This window comes from Bos taurus, chromosome 28 (assembly GCF_002263795.3).
Source record: "Bos taurus isolate L1 Dominette 01449 registration number 42190680 breed Hereford chromosome 28, ARS-UCD2.0, whole genome shotgun sequence".
In the NCBI taxonomy this organism is placed as follows: Eukaryota; Metazoa; Chordata; class Mammalia; order Artiodactyla; family Bovidae; genus Bos; species Bos taurus.
The window spans coordinates 10,271,086-10,291,257 of record NC_037355.1 but is presented as its reverse complement, the minus strand read 5'-3'; the positions used below and the strand labels follow the sequence as shown (position 1 = coordinate 10,291,257).

At 37.9% G+C, this 20,172-nt stretch overlaps 1 protein-coding gene and 1 non-coding gene across 8 annotated transcripts in view; both read right to left on the bottom strand.

Moving 5' to 3' along the window:
• The window catches only part of RYR2 (ryanodine receptor 2), an 827,636-nt gene that overhangs the window by 227,726 nt on the left and 579,738 nt on the right, over positions 1–20,172 (bottom strand). For all 7 annotated transcript variants that reach the window (XM_059882653.1, XM_059882647.1, XM_059882648.1 and 4 more), the window contains 7 exons: positions 15,825–15,939; positions 14,056–14,188; positions 13,748–13,851; positions 10,644–10,779; positions 9,914–10,100; positions 8,079–8,184; positions 4,967–5,087 (listed from right to left, as the gene is read on the bottom strand). In XM_059882653.1, the coding sequence (XP_059738636.1) occupies positions 4,967–5,087; positions 8,079–8,184; positions 9,914–10,100; positions 10,644–10,779; positions 13,748–13,851; positions 14,056–14,188; positions 15,825–15,939 (902 nt within the window). The remainder of the gene's footprint in view (positions 1–4,966; positions 5,088–8,078; positions 8,185–9,913; positions 10,101–10,643; positions 10,780–13,747; positions 13,852–14,055; positions 14,189–15,824; positions 15,940–20,172) is intronic.
• On the bottom strand, positions 6,019–6,110 carry MIR2285AG (microRNA mir-2285ag). Its single transcript, NR_162205.1, has one exon. It is a non-coding gene; the product is annotated as a microRNA mir-2285ag (primary transcript).

The following is a 20,172-nucleotide window of genomic DNA, read 5'->3' as shown; positions in this document are numbered from 1 at the left end:
AATCAAATCCCTTACGATTATACAGTGGAAGTGACAAATATTCAAGGGATTAGATCTGATAGAGAGTGCCTGAAGAACTATGGATGGAGGTTCATGACATTGTACAGGAGGCAGGGATCAAGACCATCCCCAAGAAAAAGAAATACAAAAAGGCAAAATATTTGAGGAGAACTTACAAATAGCTGTGAAAAGAAGAGAAGCAAAAGGAAAAGGAGAAAAGGAGAGATATGCCCATTTGAATGCAGAGTTCGAAAGAATAGCAAGGAGAGATAAGAAAGCCTTCCTCAGAGATCAATGCAAAGAAATAGAGGAAAGCAATAGAATGGGAAAGACTAGAGATCTCTTCACGAAAACTAGAGATACCAAGGGAACATTTCATGCAAAGATGGGCTTGATAAAGGACAGAAATGGTATGGGCCTAACAGAAGCAGAAGATATTAAGAAGAGATGGCAAGAATACACAAAGAACTGTACAAAAAAGATCTTCACAACCCAGATAACCACGATGGTGTGATCATTCACCTAGATCCAGACATCCTGGAATGTGAAGTCAAGTGGGCCTTAGGAAGCATCACTATGAACAAAGCTAGTGGAGGTGATGGAATTCCAGTTGAGCTACTTCAAATCCTAAAAGATGATGCTGGGAAAGTGCTGCACTCAATATGCCAGCAAATTTGGAAAACTCAGCAGTGGCCACAGGACTGGAAAAGGTCAGTTTTCATTCCAATCCCAAAGAAGGCAATGCCAAAGAATGCTCAAACTACCGCACAATTGCACTCATCTCACATGCTAGTAAAGTAATGCTCCAAATTCTCCAAGCAAGGCTTCAACAGTACATGAATCATAAACTTTCAGAATTAAAGCTGGATTTAGAAAAGGCAGAGGAACCAGAGATCAAACTGCCAACATCTGCTGGATCATCAAAAAAGCAAGAGAGTTCCAGAAAAACACCTACTTCTGCTTTATTGACTATACCAAAGCCTTTGACTATGTGGATCACAACAGACTCTGGAGAATTTTTCAAGTGAGGGGAATACTAGATCACCTGACCTGCCTCCTGAGAAAGTGTATGCAGGTCAGGAAGCAACAGTTAGAACTAGACATGGAACTACAGACTGGTTCCAAAAGGAGTATGTCAAGGTTGTATATTATCACCTTGCTTATTTAACTTATATGCAGTGTACCTCATGAGAAACGCTGGGCTGGATGAGGCCCAAGCTGGAATCAAGACTGCTGGGAGAAATATCAATAACCTCAGATATGCAGATGACACCACGCTTATGGGAGAAAGCGAAGAACTAAAGAGCCTCTTGATGAAAGTGAAAGAGGACAGTGAAAAAGTTGGCTTAAAAGTCAACACTGAGAAAACTAAGATCATGGCATCTGGTCCCTTCACTTCATGGCGAATAGATGGGGAAACAATGGAAACAGTGAGAGACTTATTGACGCTTTTGAACTGTGGTGTTGAAGAAGACTCTTGAGAGTCCCTTGGACTGCAAGGAGATCCAACCAGTCTATTCTGAAGGAGATCAACCCTGGGATTTCTTTGGAAGGAATGATGCTAAAGCTGAAGCTCCAGTACTTTGGTCACCTCATGCAAAGAGTTGACTCATTGGAGAAGACTCTGATGCTGGGAGGGATTGGGGGCAGGAGGAGAAGGGGACGACAGAGGATGAGATGGCTGGATGGCATCACTGACTCGATGGACGTGAGTCTGAGTGAACTCCGGAAGTTGGTGATGGACAGGAAGGCCTGGCGTGCTGCAATTCATGGGGTCTCAAAGAGCTGGACACGACTGAGCGACTGATCTGATCTGATCTGATCTGAAAATCACTGCAGATGGTGACTACAGCCATGAAATTAAAAGACACTTGCTCCTTGGGAGGAAAGTTATGACCAACCCAGAGAGCATATTCAAAAGCAGAGACATTACTTCACCAACAAAGGTCCGTCTAGTCAAAGCTATGGTTTTTCCAGTGGTCATGTATGGATGTGAGAACTGGACTATAAAGAAAGCTGAGTGCCGAAGCTTTGATGCTTTTGAACTGTGGTGATGGAGAAAACTCTTGATAGTCTCTTCAACTGCAAGGAGATCCAATCAGTCCATCGTAAAGGAATCAGTCCTGAATATTCATTGGAAGGACTGATGCTGAAGCTGAAACTCCAATACTTTGGCCACCTGATGAGAAGAACTGATTCATTGGAAAAGACCCTGATGCTGGGAAAGACTGAAGGCAAGAGGAGAAGGGGACAAGAGAGGATGAGATGGTTGGATGGCATCACCGACTCAATGGACATGAGTTTGAGAAACTCTGAGATTTGGTGATGCACAGGGAAGCCTGGCGTGCCGCAGTCTGTGGGGTCTCAAAGAATCGGACACAACTGAGTGGCTGAACTGAAAGTGGGGAAGAGAAAAAGCTAGGGCACAATTTTTAAGGTCCAGCTTTCCTTAAAATTAGAATGAGTATTCAGCTGGTATGACTTTTCTGTCACCTGGAGATGTGAGTGAGTAAGGTTAACACATTAAACTTCAGTTCCTAACAATCATACAGCTGGCATGTAGGATAAGCATCTTCCATTACACAGCCGTCTCCTCACTGTAGATTTGAGTTATTAACAGCTTATTTTCCCTGGGCATAATTCTTGAAAGAAAAGGGCCATCACGTGTACTTCCTAACTAATCAAATTTTCGGTCTAAATTCATCAGTTCTGTTCAGTTCAGTCACCTAGTCGTGTCCAGCTCTTTGCAACCCCATGGACTGCAGCACACCAAGCCTCCCTGTCCATCACCAACTCCCAGAGTTTACTCAAACTCATGTCCATTGAGATGCCATCCAACCATCTCATCCTCTGTCATCCCCTTCTCCTCCTGCCTTCGATCTTTCCCGGCATCAGGGTCTTGTCCAATGAATCTGTTCCTCCCAGTAGGTGGCCAATGTATTGGAGTTTCATCTTCAACATCAGTCCTTCCAATGAATATCCAGGACTGATTTCCTTTAGGATGGACTGGTTGGCTATAAAAGCAATATATAAATGGGACTTCTCTGGTGGTCTAGTAGTTATGAATCTGCCTTACAACACAGTGGACGTGGGTTCAATTCCTGGTCCAGGAACTAGGCCCCCACATGCAGTGGAGCAACTAAGCCTGCACATCACAACTACTGAGCCCATGTGCCACAGCTAGACAGTCCCGGCACCGCAACCAAAGATCCCACATGATGCAACAACGATCACGCACCCTGCAACTAAGACCTGACCCAGTCAAATAAACAAACACTTTTTTTAAATGACATATGTAACAATATCTGATAAAGTCTTTAAAACTGAACAAAACTCCAATTGGAATAAGGGAAAATGAGGTATAATTTGGATCTAACATATCTTTTAGGTGCCTTCAGTAACTGCTTATATCTTTTTATATTAGGCAAAGTGAATTATAATACCAAAGGGAATTAGGCCTTGGGACTAGACCATGTGCCATTTGTGCTGTAGTCTGGGGCATGACAGAAGCTCAGTGGGAGCGAGGACTGGGACTGTATTACCTATCCCCTCACTCCATCCCTTCTGGGCTGCCCCCTCCCATTCTCTCCTTAGACCCGGGCAGGGGCATGAGGAGCCATAGCTTCTGGGTATTTATATGCAGAGTCTGTTGATTTTATTTTGTATGCTTTTGAATTAATGCTGTAAACTAATCATGCTGCTGCTGCTGCTAAATCGCTTCAGTCGTGTCCCACTCTGTGCGACCCCATGGACGGCAGCCCACCAGGCTCCTCCACCTCTGGGATTCTCCAGGCAAGATCACTGGAGTGGGTTGCCATTTTCTTCTCCAATGCATGAAAGTGAAAAGTGAAAGGGAAGTCGCTCGGTCTTGTCTGACTCTTAGCGACCCCATAGACGGCAGCCTACCAGGCTCCTCTGCCCATGGGATTTTCCAGGCAAGAGTACTGGAGTGGGTTGCCATTGCCTAAGAAGCTTCTAAACCGAAAATGGCATGTGGTAAAAAAATAATAAATGTTGGGTCAAAATAGGGAAAATGAAATCTTTTTAAAATATGTTCTCCTTAGTCTTAAAAAGACTACTTCTTTGAACACACTGGGGATTTTTAAATCCCTAAGTCAAAAGCTATGACCATTGTTTTAGGGGGGAAAAAAAGCATTATGAGAAAGTGACCATGAATGGGACTTCCCTGGTGGTCCACTGGTTAAGACTTCACCTTCCAATGCAGAGGGTACAGGTTTGATCCCTGGACAGAGAGCTAAGATACTGTATGTCTCATGGCCAAAAACCCAAAACATAAACAACAGAAGCAATACTGTAACAAGTTTAATAAAGACTTTAAAAATGGTCCACATCAAAAAAAATCTTTAAAAAAACAGAAAGAAAATATCCATGAAAACTATCAAAAAGAGTGAATTAAAGTATTGCTGTCAAGAAAGACAGAAAAGAATGGAGGACCCAAGAGCTCCAGGAGAAATATTAGACGGACAGTTGAGGTGTCTATTTCCTCTTCTCTGGAAACTGCAATGTCACATGAAAAAGAATAAAATCCCATTGGAAACATAGTTGTTTAAAAACAAGGACTACAGAAAATATTTTATAGAATAATGTACTTTGTGGTTCATTTTTTAAAAGAAACTTATGTAATTGTACTACGCTGCAAGGAAAGAAACTGCGAGTATTAATGACATTATTGAAAACAACACATCATCCAATGCCCTGTACTCTGTCACTCAGTCACGTCCGACTCTTTCTGATGCCATGGACTGTAGCCCACCAGGCTCCTCTGTCCATGGGGATTCTCCAGGCAAGAATATGGGAGTGGGTTGCCACGCTCTCCTCCAGGGATCTTCCCAACCCAGGGATTGGACCCAGGTATCCTGCACTGCAGACAGACTCTTTACCATCTAAGCCACCATCACATCATCCAAAGTCCTACTGAATTACAAAGAATGGAAGATCGCCTTACCTTTGGCTATTGTGGGCATCTGAAAAGCGATGCTGATCACTCCCACCAAATCTCCCAATGGAATCAGAGATCTCAAAATAGACCTGATTCTGATGGCTTCTCCTTTGGCAGCATGAATCAACTACAGGCAGAAAAACAAAGCAATGAAGAATATTGTGTGAAATGAATGTTCTAATTGTATCGGAAAAAGTGAAAGAATGGGAATCTAAGTCTGAAATAATTTTCTGTTAATAACACACAAAATTACATCTCTTCCATAATAGAACCACTCTATGATCCAGCAATTTCACTCCTGGGTATATAGTCAAGGAAAAAAACACTAATTTGAAGAAATATATGTATCCAAATGTTTACAGCAGCAATATTTATAATTGCATAGATACAGAAGCAACCTAAGTGTCCATCCACAGATGAATGGATAAAGCTGTAGTGTATATATAATACATAATAAGATATATTATTGTATTATTATTATATATTATATATACCCAGGATACTCTAGATCGCATTATCCTTAGTGAAATGAGTCAGACAGAAAAATACAAATACTGTATGTTATCACTGCATGTGGAATCTAAAAAAAACACAAATGAACAAATATAACAAAAACAGAAAGAGACCACACTTACAGAGGAAAAACCAGTGGATACCAATGGGAAAAGAGAAGGGTGGAGGGGCAAGAGAGCATGAGGGAATTAAGAGATAAAATTGTTACATATAAAATAAATAACATACAAGGATATATTATATAGCACAGATAATATAGCCAGTATTTTCTAATAACTTTAGAGTGTAACCTGTAACAATCTTGAATTACCATGTTGCACATGTGAAACTAATACAATACAGTAAAGTAATTATACTTTAATTTTAAAAATTTAATTAAAAATAAATAATGAAGTTGAACGTCTCTCAGAAATTGCCACTTCAGGCTTACAATTTATTTGCCCACACCAGTTTCATTGACTTCAACACACACGAGTCATATATTGCAGTCCAGGCCAACAGGTACATCCATTAGAACAATAGATTTTATCCTCTTTGGGGTATTAAAATACTGGATTAGCCAAAAAGTTCACTTGGACTTTTCCATATCATCTTACAAAAAAAACCCAAATAAACTTTTTGGCCAACCCAATATTTTAGGCCCGATAGGTCTGTGAATGCTTACCCCCCAAAGTTACATATACATGTCTAGCCATAAAATGAGCAATCATACAAAGGGAAAAATTATTATCTCTAGGCTCTGAACACATACTGATATTTATGACTTCTTTAGTCTCTTCCTTGTTTTGTGATGAAAATGTAAGTGCATCTTTACCTATAGTCTACACTGATTTCTTCCAGGAATGGGTTTATAATGGGGGGAAATGATGAACATGGATGATAGCAGGTCTGTTAGACCTAGGGTCCCCAATCTTCTACTGGTCCGTTAGAAACCAAGCTGCATGGCAGGAGGTGAGAGGAGGGGCAAGCCAGTGAAGTTTCATCTGTATTTACACTTGCTCCTCAGTATTCACTGTAGGTGTCACTGTCTCCCATGACCCCAGGATGGGACTGTCTAGCTGCAGGAGAACAAGATCAAGGCTCCCACTGGTTCTGCATTGTGGTGAGTTGTATAATTATTTCCTTATATATCAATGCAATAATAACAGAAATAAAGTGTACTATAAATGAAGTGTACTATAAATGCAATGAACCTGAATCATTCCCGAACCATCCCTCTCTCCCCAATCCATGGAGAAACTGTCTTCCGCGAAACCCATCCCTGGTGTCAAAAAAGTTGGGGACCACTGTGTTAGACCTCCACTGGCTAATAAAATACCTATGAAGAATGTGGATCTGTCATGGTTACAGGTCTCAGCCAGTCTCTGAAACAGACTGGACACTTCCAGAGCCAGGGAGTCATTTGTTCCTTCACTGTAGGGTGTGAAACACAGCTCAATTTCTAACACCTAGGAGACCCCTCAATTAATGGTTGCTGAAGATGAATAGAGTTCAGAAATGCCAAGATTAGCTCCTTATTAAGTCATTTAGTTTTTCTTCCCTTTAATATAGTAGAATAAGAATCTTCTATTTACTAGCATTATTTCTCTTGTGATTTCTTTGATCGTCTACTTTAATAGGGAAAGAACACATATCGTCAGCATAAAGGTTTTTGTCTGAAATCACTACCAACACACAATTTTTTAACAATCAAGTCCAATTTACTATAATGAAAAACTCACTGGCGGCAAGTTTGTACAAAAAATCATACTCCAGGTTTTCCAACATTCTAATATTTCTTCACCCTGCGATTCCTCTCTATTCACAACAAAAGATTACATCCAGAAGCAAGAATGTTTTAACTTATGGGTGTGAGAGAAAAAAGACAGAAACAAACAAAGCCTGCCTGAAACCAAACATTTGAAGGGTAGGGAGAAAGGTGATTTAACAAGCACTCTGGCTTCATGCTCAGAGCAGTTTAGAAGTGTATCTGCCTTCCTCCATAGCACTGGTCCATCTGCTACAACCTCTGGTTGCTTCCCACCCATCAACAGATCATGAAGCTGATTTCATGGACCTTGGCTAGCATTTTTAAAATTAATACAATGGGGAAAAAACAGAAAAAAGTATAAAATATCAGAATGTATCACAGAGAATCATTCCACAAACTTCAATTACATTTTGGTCAGAAAGTTTACGAAAACACTAAGCAATACCTCTTTCCTTTCCCATAGCAGCTCCTTCAAAAGGACTAAATACTATATAGCAAGGAAATAATTCTTGAGCGGAGTGGTGCTTTATACATACAGTAAAACAGGAAAGGACATTATATAGGAAAAAATATGCTCTTTCCCTCTTAGAGTGTGGGAAGTCTTATATGAGTTTTAGAGATACATTAGAACTGACTATTCTATTAATGAATCATACTGAAATCTCATTACTAATTTTTATAACCAAGGTATTTCCAACTAAACAAACACTTGTTCAGCAATTATGCTACAGCTATTATTTTTAATGGAGCATGAAGATTACTGGTTTTGGATGTTTTGTGCTCTTCATCAGCGCTGGATCTCTTAACAGAGAGAGATAAGCCAGGATTTTTGCTCCTGGACTCCAAGACACTTACATGCATTTCAGGAGCACATCGTCCTAACAGGTCAATTAAAGCTGAATAAAAGGTCATGATGGCATTTCCCATGTGGATGGTATCATCCTCTTCCTCTTCTGTATCACTTTCATGGATTTTTCAAAAGAAACAAAAAAAGCAAACAGGATAATAAAGTAACATTTCAATTTATTACATATTTCTCAAACGAAAGGGATCAGCATGGTAATAAATTCTGCCTCCTCTGACACTTTTCACATATATGTTTAATAAATAGCTTATCATTTCTAAAAGAAAAAAATGGGTTAAAGATATGATTTGAGATTCTATCGCCAAGAACACATGTGTGGGAACTTTAATATTAAATATCCTTCAAAAGGAAAAAGTAGACTTATTAATTTGATGGTTTCTGCTTACTTCTACCGACAAACAGGATATTAACAAAGAAAATAACTGATGGATGGAAATGGTAAATTTGATTTTCTATACCACACACAATTAGAGAAAGGGTGATAAAGATCTGTCCTACAAGACTCCCAGAACAGTGGTTTTCCCAGAGTACTTCATAAACGTGATTTCATTTACTTACCTTTCTGTTTATTCTGCCCAACTACCCGCTCCCAAGTACTATGATATGAAAAACATAAATATTTCACTATCTCATTGATGAGAGATAAATCTGGATGGCCCTGGAAAATCATCTCATTCTTCCCTTTGAAGGCCTGGCAGACAGCTGCCGCAGCTGGACTTAACTGTCTGCAGAGTGACAGGAAGACTTGTTGACAATATTGTTCCTGGCCTGCAAGGATGTCTTCAAAGCTCTCAGGTGTACACCCACTCTCATGACATTTGACCAGCAAGCTCTTGATGTACATTCTACTACTTAGAAAAACTAAGAGATCCCTAGTTGGTCAACAACTAACTGATAAATACATAACATGATTTTGGAGTGCTCCCATCCTGAAACACTTGCCTTAGAGTGAATGGAACACTTATCCCAGAACTTTAAGTGGGAAAACCAGGATTTGCAGGACAACGTCTCTGCTTGGAAATTTTCCTTCACTAAGCCTATCTGTTATATCTCTACCAACAGTGTTAGTAGTGTGGTTACATGTCCCCCAAGCAGGACACTCAACTCCACAGATTAAAAGAAAAGGAAGCTGGAACTTTCCTGGTGGTCCAGTCATGAAGACTCCACACTTCAACTGCAGGGGAGACAGGTTCCATCTCTAATTGGGGAACTAAGATCCCAAATGTCATGTGATGTGGCCAAAAAAGGGGGGGACAACATGCCTGGGTGAACTTATTGCTGGAAGTGAGTTAACAACATATACTATGGAGAAATGTGAGTTAGTCACTGCCTCCCATTATCATCACCAAGACCTAAACAAAGCCCTTTATTCCTCAAAATGACAACATCTCCTTTTCTTTACTTTGCCAATACACCCGTTTAATTAAGTCCCCATTCTCTTGCTAAAGGCCTCTTTCTCACTTACAATTATCATGAAAACTCATTCCAGCTATCCTCCCAGTAAACTCTAACTTTAAAGGTTCATCTGTCATCTTTTGTAATAACTCACTATGCCATAGAGCCTTAAGAAAATTCACAAAATACATCTCCTTCTACAGTCTCAATTTCTTTTTACTAAATCCACACAATATTCCTGATGTCTCTTTGTTCATTCATCCTATTCCAGCAGCAAATTCCATCCCTTCTCCCTAAACACCTTTGATTTTCAGGGGGAGAAATCCTGAGTATTGGAGTATTATACTACAATTAAGAGAACAAAAACTTATTTTGTAAAACTAAAAGTCAAGTAGTATCTGAATTTTAAGAGTGTGTATATTTGACCTACGGGGTTTTGCTGGATCCGGTAGTTGGTGAGGGACCATCTCTAGAGGGATCCTCGGCTATTTTTATGGCTTCTTCCATGGCTGCAAGCAGGCCATTCCCACCTTCTCCCCTCAAGGCGGGACCGAAACACTCAGGCCTCCGGATGAGCAATCTCACCACTACATTTGCATTCTCCTCCACGCTTTCCCCTAGGATCAAATGGGAAAAAGGAGGAAACAAGCATTGACTACATGGAAGTTCAGAGGAAATAACATTATAGTAATTCATTTACATTTGAAGAAAAATAACTAAAATCAAATAAGGCAGTAGCAGAGCCAAAGTCCAATCCAAATGACTAGGGTTCTATACACAAAACACAGGAAAGCTCTTTTCTTTCACTTAACATTTTCAAAGTAAAGAAAAGCATGATGGAGACAGAAACTATTTATTTTTGTTAATTTGCTACATGGAGTGAAGATTGTAGCTATTATTAGAGTCTAATGATATAAAGAGCGAGAATCTAAGTGCCTAACATTTTTAATTTAATAATGAAAGCCTAGCATGTATCAAAAGAAATATTTTAAAATAAATGATTACTGTGAAAAAACTTAATGATTACAAAATAGTCAATTTCTTTATTACTATTTACTTCCTTCATGAAAATGCTGGGATGCCTCATTATTTTATACCCTTTATTTTTTTTTTAAGTTTTAAAATAATGTTTTTAAAAGACCCTGTGAGATTCATCCTACCATTACAGAAGACAGCAAATCTGAGAAAGTCAAGATATCTCTCTCCTTCAACTGGATTCCACCCAATGTCTGGATAACCCTTTGACACTAGCATCTGGCAACTCTGCAGTCCACAACCAGCCAAATACCGAACCACCTACAACAGAGAAGAAGATAAGTATAAGTATCACCCATGGGGTGAGAACTCATTTAGATGCTTGCACTAGACATGGTAAATCATATCCTCAAAGGATGGTTTAAAAATCACTTGCAAAAACAAATTCATTTTAATCTCATGACCATCTACATGAACCCCCTGTAATAAAACCATAGAAATCAAGAAATACTGATAAATCATAACAAGGTGTGGTCACAGTAAAAATGCTTACAAAGGAACTTCATGAAAGAAAAATATCCCTAAATTTCGTATCATCTGAGGCTTTTACCCACAAGAGTTGTAATATTGATAAACTTCGAAAATGCCTAATGATCTCTGGCCCAATGTAAAACCTGAATCCATCTGAGATATTGCAAGTTCCACCTGAGATATAATGATATTTTAAAGAAGTTAATTACTCCCAAACTAAAGTATCAGTTTAATGGGGGGGATGGGTGTGTGTGAGAGGACACCCTAGAGAAGTAGAGAAATCTAAGCTTAGAGAAGCTTACAGTTAAATATCCTTAGGTTCAAATCTGACCTGAATTAGGACTCAGTCTATCATGAGCCATGTATCATGGCTTAGTGTCCTGAGCCATGGGTTAACTATCTATAAAGTTTGGGGTGACACTCCCTATCTTTCTGTATTGTTAAATTTAACACATTAAAATTTCTGGTTAGCTTGGTCTTTTAAAATATTTCATCTTATGTGAATATTGATCCTCTACAAGATTTCATTACAGAACGAGGTTTAAAAAGAAATCCCTAGGGCAGATGGTAAGAGAAGCAACTTATCAAAAAAAAAAACACCAAAAACCTACATCTAGATCAGTCACAAGAGAAGTCAGTCTTATATAAGACAGCTAAAAATATTTTACATCATCCTCATTGAGGTATAATTTATGTACAATAAATTCATCTATATAAAGTATAAATTCAATGAGCTTTGAGAGATTTTTCCATCTGTAGGAACACCCACAGTCAAGATGCAGAGTGTTTCCATTGCTTCTCAGATCCTGTGCTTTTTGCAGTCTATCCCTCCCTACAAGCCCAGGTCTTGATCACCTGTGTTCTGCCACTACAGACTAGTCTGCGTGTTCCAGGACACTGATACATGCAGTCACACACTGTGGTCTTTCTGAGTCTGGCTTCTTTCACTCAGAATAATGACTTTGAGATTCATTCATGTTAGAATACATGTCGGCAATCCATTCCTTTTTAGAGCCTAATCATGGCATTTTGCTACTTATGGAAATACCCCAGGTTCTGTGTGGTTTTTTTTTTTTGTTTTTTACCAGCTGATGGACATTTGAGTTGTCTCCAGTTTTGGGCTCAGGTAAGTAAAACCATTATCAATATTCATGTACACATCTTTGTAGAGACATACATTTATATTTATATTGAGTAAATACCTGGTACTGGAAAGGCTACACATATATTTATGATAAGTGAATATTTAACTTATTAAAAATAATGCCAAACTACTTTCCAACTGACTAACCATTTTTCATCCCAACAGCAATAGATGAGTATTCCAGTTGCTCCAAAGCCTACTCAGCATTCAGCATTGTCTACTTAAAAAAAAAAAAAAAAACTAGCTATTTTATCTGTGTGTAGATTAAAATATTTCGGATTATATAAGGGAAAAAATTTTCCAGAGGTTATTCAGAGATGCAAAGCTGCATGATGCTTGACTAGCACATCAGAAGGATTTGAGGAAGAATCCACTTTTTAATGCCTTCAACAGCTATGCACTGACTGGAAAAAAGCAGAGAGTGACAGAGAAAAAAAAAGCCCTGTGCTCATTGGCTTTACATTATACAAAGAAGTAGATTTTGAAAAATACATATAGATTTTAAATATAATTTTAAACCATAAATATTTAAACTATAGCACAGATATGGAAGAGTAGAAAGGTGACTTTGGAGCAATGACTGGAAGGATGTCTGGAAAAGAGCCATGAGGACATCTGGCGAAAGAATACTACAGATGGAGCGAACAGCAAGTGCCAAGGCCCTAGAGCAGGCGCAGACCTGGCAAGTTCCAGTCACAGCAAGGGGACCAGTGTGGCTGGAGCAACAAGAACTGGAGAGTGGCAAGAAACGAAGTAAGACAATACGTGATAGATAGGGTAGGAACTATTCAAATGCCTTTTACCGTCACTCAAAGTGAGAAAGAAAGTCTAGAAGGTTCTGGGCAGAAGATTAACATGAAACTTTGAAGAGACTCACTCTGGCTGCAGGGGAGGCTCAGATAGACTATTTAGAATGGAACTGGAATTAAAATATGGGGGAAATGTATCCGTATTTTGGTAAACATACATATGGCTTACTATGATTAGAGGGTAATACCTTGCAGTGTGATATGCAAACTTGTGTGATATAAATTATATACATGAGATGTTAAAACAACCTTTAAAGAAAGTAAAAATGCATAAAGTAAAAGTGACAGCAAATTATTGTAAAAGGACATAAACATCCAAGAATATAAAGTTGATTCTCTTTCCAAAGAAAAATGCATGTGATTGGAGAAAATATCTTAAATTTCTTGTTCTTTATAACTTAAAATTATATTACATATAATAGTATGTATTATATATAATAACATATATTGTATTAGTCACTCAATTGTGTCTGACTCTTTGCAACTCCATGGACTCTAGCCAACCAGGTTACTCTGTCCATGGAATTCTCCAGGCAAGAATACTGGAGTGGGGAGCTATTCCCTTCTCTAGGGAATCTTCCCAACCCAGGAATCGAACCCACGTCTCCTGCAGCACAGACAGATTCCCTGGTGTCTGAGCCACCAGGGAAGTCTATTACATATAATAAGTGTAACATATTTATAATACATAGTATATTATAGTTATAACAACATATAATTATAACTATTTATAGCTAAATATCTTGAGAAACAACTATAAACAACTGTAACTCACACAAGCACAGCAGTAAGAGATTGTGCCTACCTTTTCCAGATCTGGCTCCCGCAAAGCTAAAGCTAGTTCATTATTATCCATCACTGAGGCTGCTGCCACATCCAGTGGTGTTGAACCTCTCATAGCTGGTGAGGCTGTTAATTAAAGCAAAGATGGAACAAAACCTGAATTGTGCTGTAACTCTGAGTCCCATATAAAAACATACTTTCACAGAGAATTTCATTTCTAAATATAATGCACACTGTACCAATCCAAAATAATTTAAAGTTTAGTTTTAAAACCCAGTTTGTATATCCCTTTTATCTTAAAGATTCAATGAAAGTCATACATTTACTTACCAAGACCAACACTGCTGTTTTCCAGTAAATAACTCAGATGATCAAACATAGCTTTCTGATTCTGCCTGCTTATACGACAGAAGTAACAGAGAAAACGGCAACAGTTGGCCACCATCTTCGGAAAAGTGATTTCCTACAATAAAGAGCATTTAGTTAGCTGGGAAAGTAAAGGATCTTTGTTAATAGTGAGTTCTGAAGTTGAGGTCTCAATCAGATTGTGCAATCATGTGTGCCCATGTCTACCAAGCCTCGGGTACTGAAGACCTCTGAATGTCCAGATGAAGGCTCACCTAGTCCTAGAGCTACCAAAAATCAAGCCTGACACTAATAGGAAACCTAACTATTGTCAATGGTCTGATATGGAATTAATCTACAGCCCTATACTTAAAGGTAGCATGAGCCTACTTTAGGATTCAGACAGGCTCAACTGTGATTCTTGATGCCCACTATTAGCTGCGCTTCCTTGGAAAATTAAACCATCTCACAGATTTTGTTCTGCAAAATTGGAATAAGATGGATAATAATATTTACTTTAGGCAAAGGAAGGACAGTTCAATGAGGCATTTTGTGAAAAATACCCAGTTTAATATTTGGAACCACATAATAGGATGCTCTTATCATCAGCGTTGTTGTTGTATTATTATTAAGATTCCAGGAAATTCAGATCTTCCCTGACTGGCACATGACTTGTCTCCTGTGATGAACACCCTTCCTGGAAGGTCTGCCTGCTAGGCCCCAGCAAACATATCTCCCTTGACATCTAGATCTTAATCCCCAAAGACTCCAAGTTCTTATTAAACAGAATATTTTATAAATATCTTTATAAGTTTGCCCAACCAAGAGTCTGAACATGAGAAAAATGGACTCAGGAATTCAGTGGAACCAACTGTTGTCTGAATCAAGGAAACAGGTCTGGATAGCATGTTTTTGTTACAGACTTTGAATGTGATGGAAATGTATTTAATTTTATAAAAATTAGCATACTATGAACTGTTATAGTTTCTAAATATCTTCTAAATGAGAATTATACAGAAAATAGCAAGTTACATGGCATTAGATGAATTATTAGGCTTCCCTGGTGACTCAGATGGTGAAGAATCTGCCTGCAATGCAGAAGACCTGGGTTCAGTCCCTGGGTCTGATCCCTGAGTCAGGAGATCCCCTGGGAAAGGGAATGGCAACCACTCCAGTATTCTTGCCTGGAGAATTCCATGGACAGAGAAGCCTGGTGGGCTATAGTCCATGGGATCACAAAGAGTCAGATACAACTAAGTGACTAACATGTTCACTTTTTCAAGCAAATTATCAATATCAAAGAAAAAAACTTCAGTCAGAACTCTTTATCTGCAGGTTACACATCTGCAGATTCAACCAAAAAGCAAAAATTACAGAATGTTTTAAAAAGCAAAACCTGAATTTGCTATGTGCCAATAACTATTTAGATAGCATTTATATCAGGTATTATAAGTGATCTAGATACGATTCAGAGTATATGAGAGAATGTGCATAGGTTTTACACAAATACTATGCACTTAACCTAAGGGACCAGAGAATCTGTGGATTTTGGTATCTGCAGTAAGGTCCTGGAACCAATCACCTGTGGATCCTGTGGGGGTGACTGTAGAAGCACAGCCACCTCTCAATCTGTAAGGGATTGTTTAAAAAAGAGTCCTAAGAGGATTTGCAAAATCCACATCAAGAATACACAATGAATGTACTCTAGGAGGTTGTAGTAAATGGCATCCCAAGAATTAAAGGGTTTCCTTTACCTTGGACTCTCCACCTCCAAGGACATTCACCATGACCTCCATCACTGTCTCATGCATACCAAGGGCCCTCATGAGATTAGGATGCTGGTAAAACACTTTATTGTTCATGATATCCCTAGAAAGGACAACACAAGTATAAGCGAAGCAAAGAGTTACAGCAAAATTTAAACAAAAATTTATCTGAGATCATGATAAGTATTTTGGAAATAATTACTGGCATGTATGGACAAGTAAGAGAAATCATCACCAAACCTTAAAAGTAAATAAGGCTAATTGAGCTTTCCTCAAAAATACAGAAAGTTTTCCAAATATATTATACAAAATTGTTTATTCTTTTTAATTGCAAGAAATGTACTAAATAAGTAAATATTCATTTATATGACATAGATTTTGGGACACTTATCATTCCTAATTCCATGGATATCCAAATTCAACCTTATTTTGTACAGAACTATGAAGCAGTGTTATTCTTACATTCTTATGAAAGTTCCTATATTAATAATTGCTGTATAAGTATCTCTCCTTTTCACATACACTGTTTTTAGAACTATATTCATCATTTGTATGTTTAAGAACAGTAGTGTTATTTCCTGCTACATTTATCTTATTATTCTTGTGAAATTCTTTTAAAGGTGATGCATTCCCCAAAAGACACCAAACTAAACTGAAGTCCAGGTACAAGTAATCCTACTTATTAAAAGAGACATTTAATTTAAAGAAATGGCAGAAAATGATACCTCAAATGTTTCATTATTATTGCATTACATATTATTATAATATGTATATAAAGGTATTTTTAAAGATCTTAATGTTTAACAACCATAGCAAAAGAGAGCTCGGTTAACTTTTACATATATCAAATCATGCAAGAGTCTTTTCCATAAAACATTTTTCTGTCAGAATCAAAGCAAGAAAATAACATACAACTGACAGGAAACTTGAAGCTTTCCTTTTGAATCTGATTACCTTAACTGAGTTACTCAGCTATTCATTTAGTCATATTCTGGCTATACCAAGAAAGTGGAATAGTATGATTATTTTCTTTTAGTTTTAGTTCTTCACTTTTAATTTATTAATCACTTTGTTAGGTTGTGTTTATGAAGACAGCTTTTAGGTAGCACTACTCAGAAAAATGACTTGGGGGCCCAGGGCTAATTGTGTGTGTGTTCAGCTCTCAGTCGTGTCCGACTCTGCAGCCCCATGGACTGTAGCCCTCCAGGCTCCTCTGTACATGGAATTTTCCAGCCAAGAATACTGGAGTGGGTTGCCATTTCCTACTCCAGATCTTCCTGACCCAGAGACTGAACCAGTGTCTCCTGTGTCTCCTGCGTTGGTAGGCAGATTCTTTACCACTGTGCCGCCTGGAAAGCAACCCAGGGATAATATAGGTCTGATCTATTTCATGCAAGGACAAATAAGGTAAACGCATCCTTTCCTTCACAAATAATAGCAGCGTATTTGCCAAGACAACCTCAACTCTCAAACCACAGATGTAATCATGAGATTTGTCCTCCTGTTAATTCAAATCCTTTTACATGACCTAACTTTGGAAGGTATCTAATTGAAAAATCTCATTTGCTTTTAGTTCAAGGTAAATTAAATGGATCTTTAATTCTACCACCAGCAGGCAGGTTGTCACTCATTAACTGTGTCACTTTGGGATCTTTCTAATCTGACAAAAAAGTAGCATTTTATCTTGTTTCATAATCGTTTTGAGTTTTATCCCTATTGAGTGATGTATATGTTAATAGTACCTCTTACTGTTACATGGTCATTTAGGAAGAAAGTGCTCTCCATTTCCTGGAAGGCTTCCTTTCTCATTTAATTAAGAAGACTTCTCACCAGACAGCTCCCTCAGGTTAGATTTAAGCACTAATATTCCCAAAAAAGGCTCATGCACAGACAGTCATAAATAAAGAACATAAAATTAGCTTATGTTGTTTCAGTCTGTTTTCCTTCTTTGTCCCAAAAGTACACTGATTTTCAGCATGCAATCATTATAAGGATTTCTGATATATAACCTCTCCAGTTTATGATTTCAAATATTTAATAGTCCCAGAGGAAATATAAGGTTCTGAATTTTAAATGTACATAAATATCACATAATTTGTGTCTTTCCATACTTTGTTTTTTTCCTCCCCCCTCAGAATAAACTTTTTAGCCAGAGAAAACATCGGTTATTCTGTTTCCTTAGTTGTTTTTCAAGAGCCAACTCCAAGGTTTTTTAACCCTATTTATTGATTACTTGTAGATGGTAAAGAGTCTGCTTCAATGCAGGAGATTCCTGGAGAAGGGAATGCCTATCCACTCCAGTATCCTTACCTGGGGCATTCCATGGACAGAGGAGCTTGGCAGGCTACAGCCCACAGTGTGACACAACACGACTGAGTGACTAACACACACACACACATTGTTAGTGTTTTATTTTACCTATGTCACTGGATATCATTATCTCTTTGATCTGTTATTCATAGAACCAAATTAGCTTTTTTGGTAGTGAGGGGCCTAAGTATTTGTCTTTTGCATCACTTTTCAGCATTCTACATTCCAGATTTTTACATCTTTACATTTAGGTATTTCTTTCTTATGAATATCATACAGCTTAATTTAAGCTTTTGTTTTTCTCTGGTTATTTTAATTCTATTATATTTTCTTTTTTAAAGATTTTTTTGATGTGGACCATCTTTAAGTCTTTATTGAATTTATTACAATATTGCTTCTGTTTTATGTTTTAGATTTTGGCCATGAGGCATGTGGGATCAGCTCCCCAACCAGGGCTTGAATCCACAGTCTCCGCACTAGAAGGTGAAGTCTCGATCACTGGACCACAGGGAAGTGCCTCTTTCGTATTTTCTGATTCCCAAACCATGCAGGCTTGTTAATGAATGCTTACATATATGCATATATGTGCCAGTAACATACTCACTGAAACAAATTACCTCCCACTCTTCTGAATTCCATTTTCTTTTTCATTATATACTTGCAGCCTTTAGAAGGCCTTTCAATGAGGGACTATAAGTAAACATTCAGAAATTTCTTTGTTTTGCCCTTACTCTTGAATATGGAATATAAACTCCAGTATTCAAATCCACATGAAGCACAAGCTTATGATGATAAAATGTTAGTTGAGTAACACATTCTAAATAAAGGGTTATTATTTTGTGGTCTGTTAGAACTTTGTGACCTTTTGTTGAATTATGATCACTGGTTTTGCAGTTGAGAATGCTAAACGTTGTTTCAAGTGTCTGGGCTTTTCTACTTGCTTTCAAAATATTCTGTTTGTCACTGGCTTTATGGAGTTTCACTACAATCTACCCAGCTGTGGGTGTGGAAGTATGTGTACTCTAGGGATAGCTAAGTTCAGGTTTGTCTTCAGTTCTGAAAACCTCTAGCCAATAGCTCTTCCAAGTTCTCCTGCTATAGTTCATCTATTCTGTCTTTTCCACAAACCCTACTTGGCATATGAAGGATCTTCTTATACTATTCCCCAGGTTTCTTAACTTCTCCATCTGTGCTGCATTACTAATCTCCTCAGACCTATGATTCTATTTATTAATTCTCTTCTGTTTTATTTATCTACTTATCTATTTATCTACTTATCTATTTATTTTGATACTTTTATTAATCACTGCTCTTAATGCCAATTATTATATTTTTTACTTCTAGAACTTCTCTGTGGAGATTTTTCAATTTTTCATGGACTTTTTGTGTGTCTCATTTTGAGGATTTCATTTGTTTCTTAGCATTTTTAAACATTTTAGATATAGTTACTTTGTGTTATCTTTCTGGCTTTCACGATTTGTAGTTCTTGGGGGAGGTGTTCTAACTCCACTCTTCATTGTATCTGCAGACCTGCCGACGGTGGACTGTTTTCTTAGGTGCTCTGCACTTTCCGACTAGGGGCTAATCTTTGGTAGCATGGAGGCTTTTCCTGTTCACAGTGAACTGAGTTGAGAAAGCATAGCTTCAGGCCAAATTTTATGTTTTGTATTTTCTCAGCTAGTGGATCCTTAGACTATGCATGAGGCGTAAATGTTAACCCTGTCTAAGGTAGCAGATGTCAATTGCTACATATAGGATGGATAAATAAAAAGGTTGTACAGCACAGGGATCTATATTCTAATATCTTGTGATAAACCATAAAGGAAGAGAACATGAAAAAGATAACAAAAACATATCTATATATATAGAAGATATATAGATATATCTGAGTGTGTATATATATATATACACATATATATATCTGAATATATCTGAATATCTGAATCACTTTTTTGTATACCAGAAACTGAGACAACTTTGTAAACCAACTATAATTCAATAAAGAAAATGTTAACCCTGAAATTTA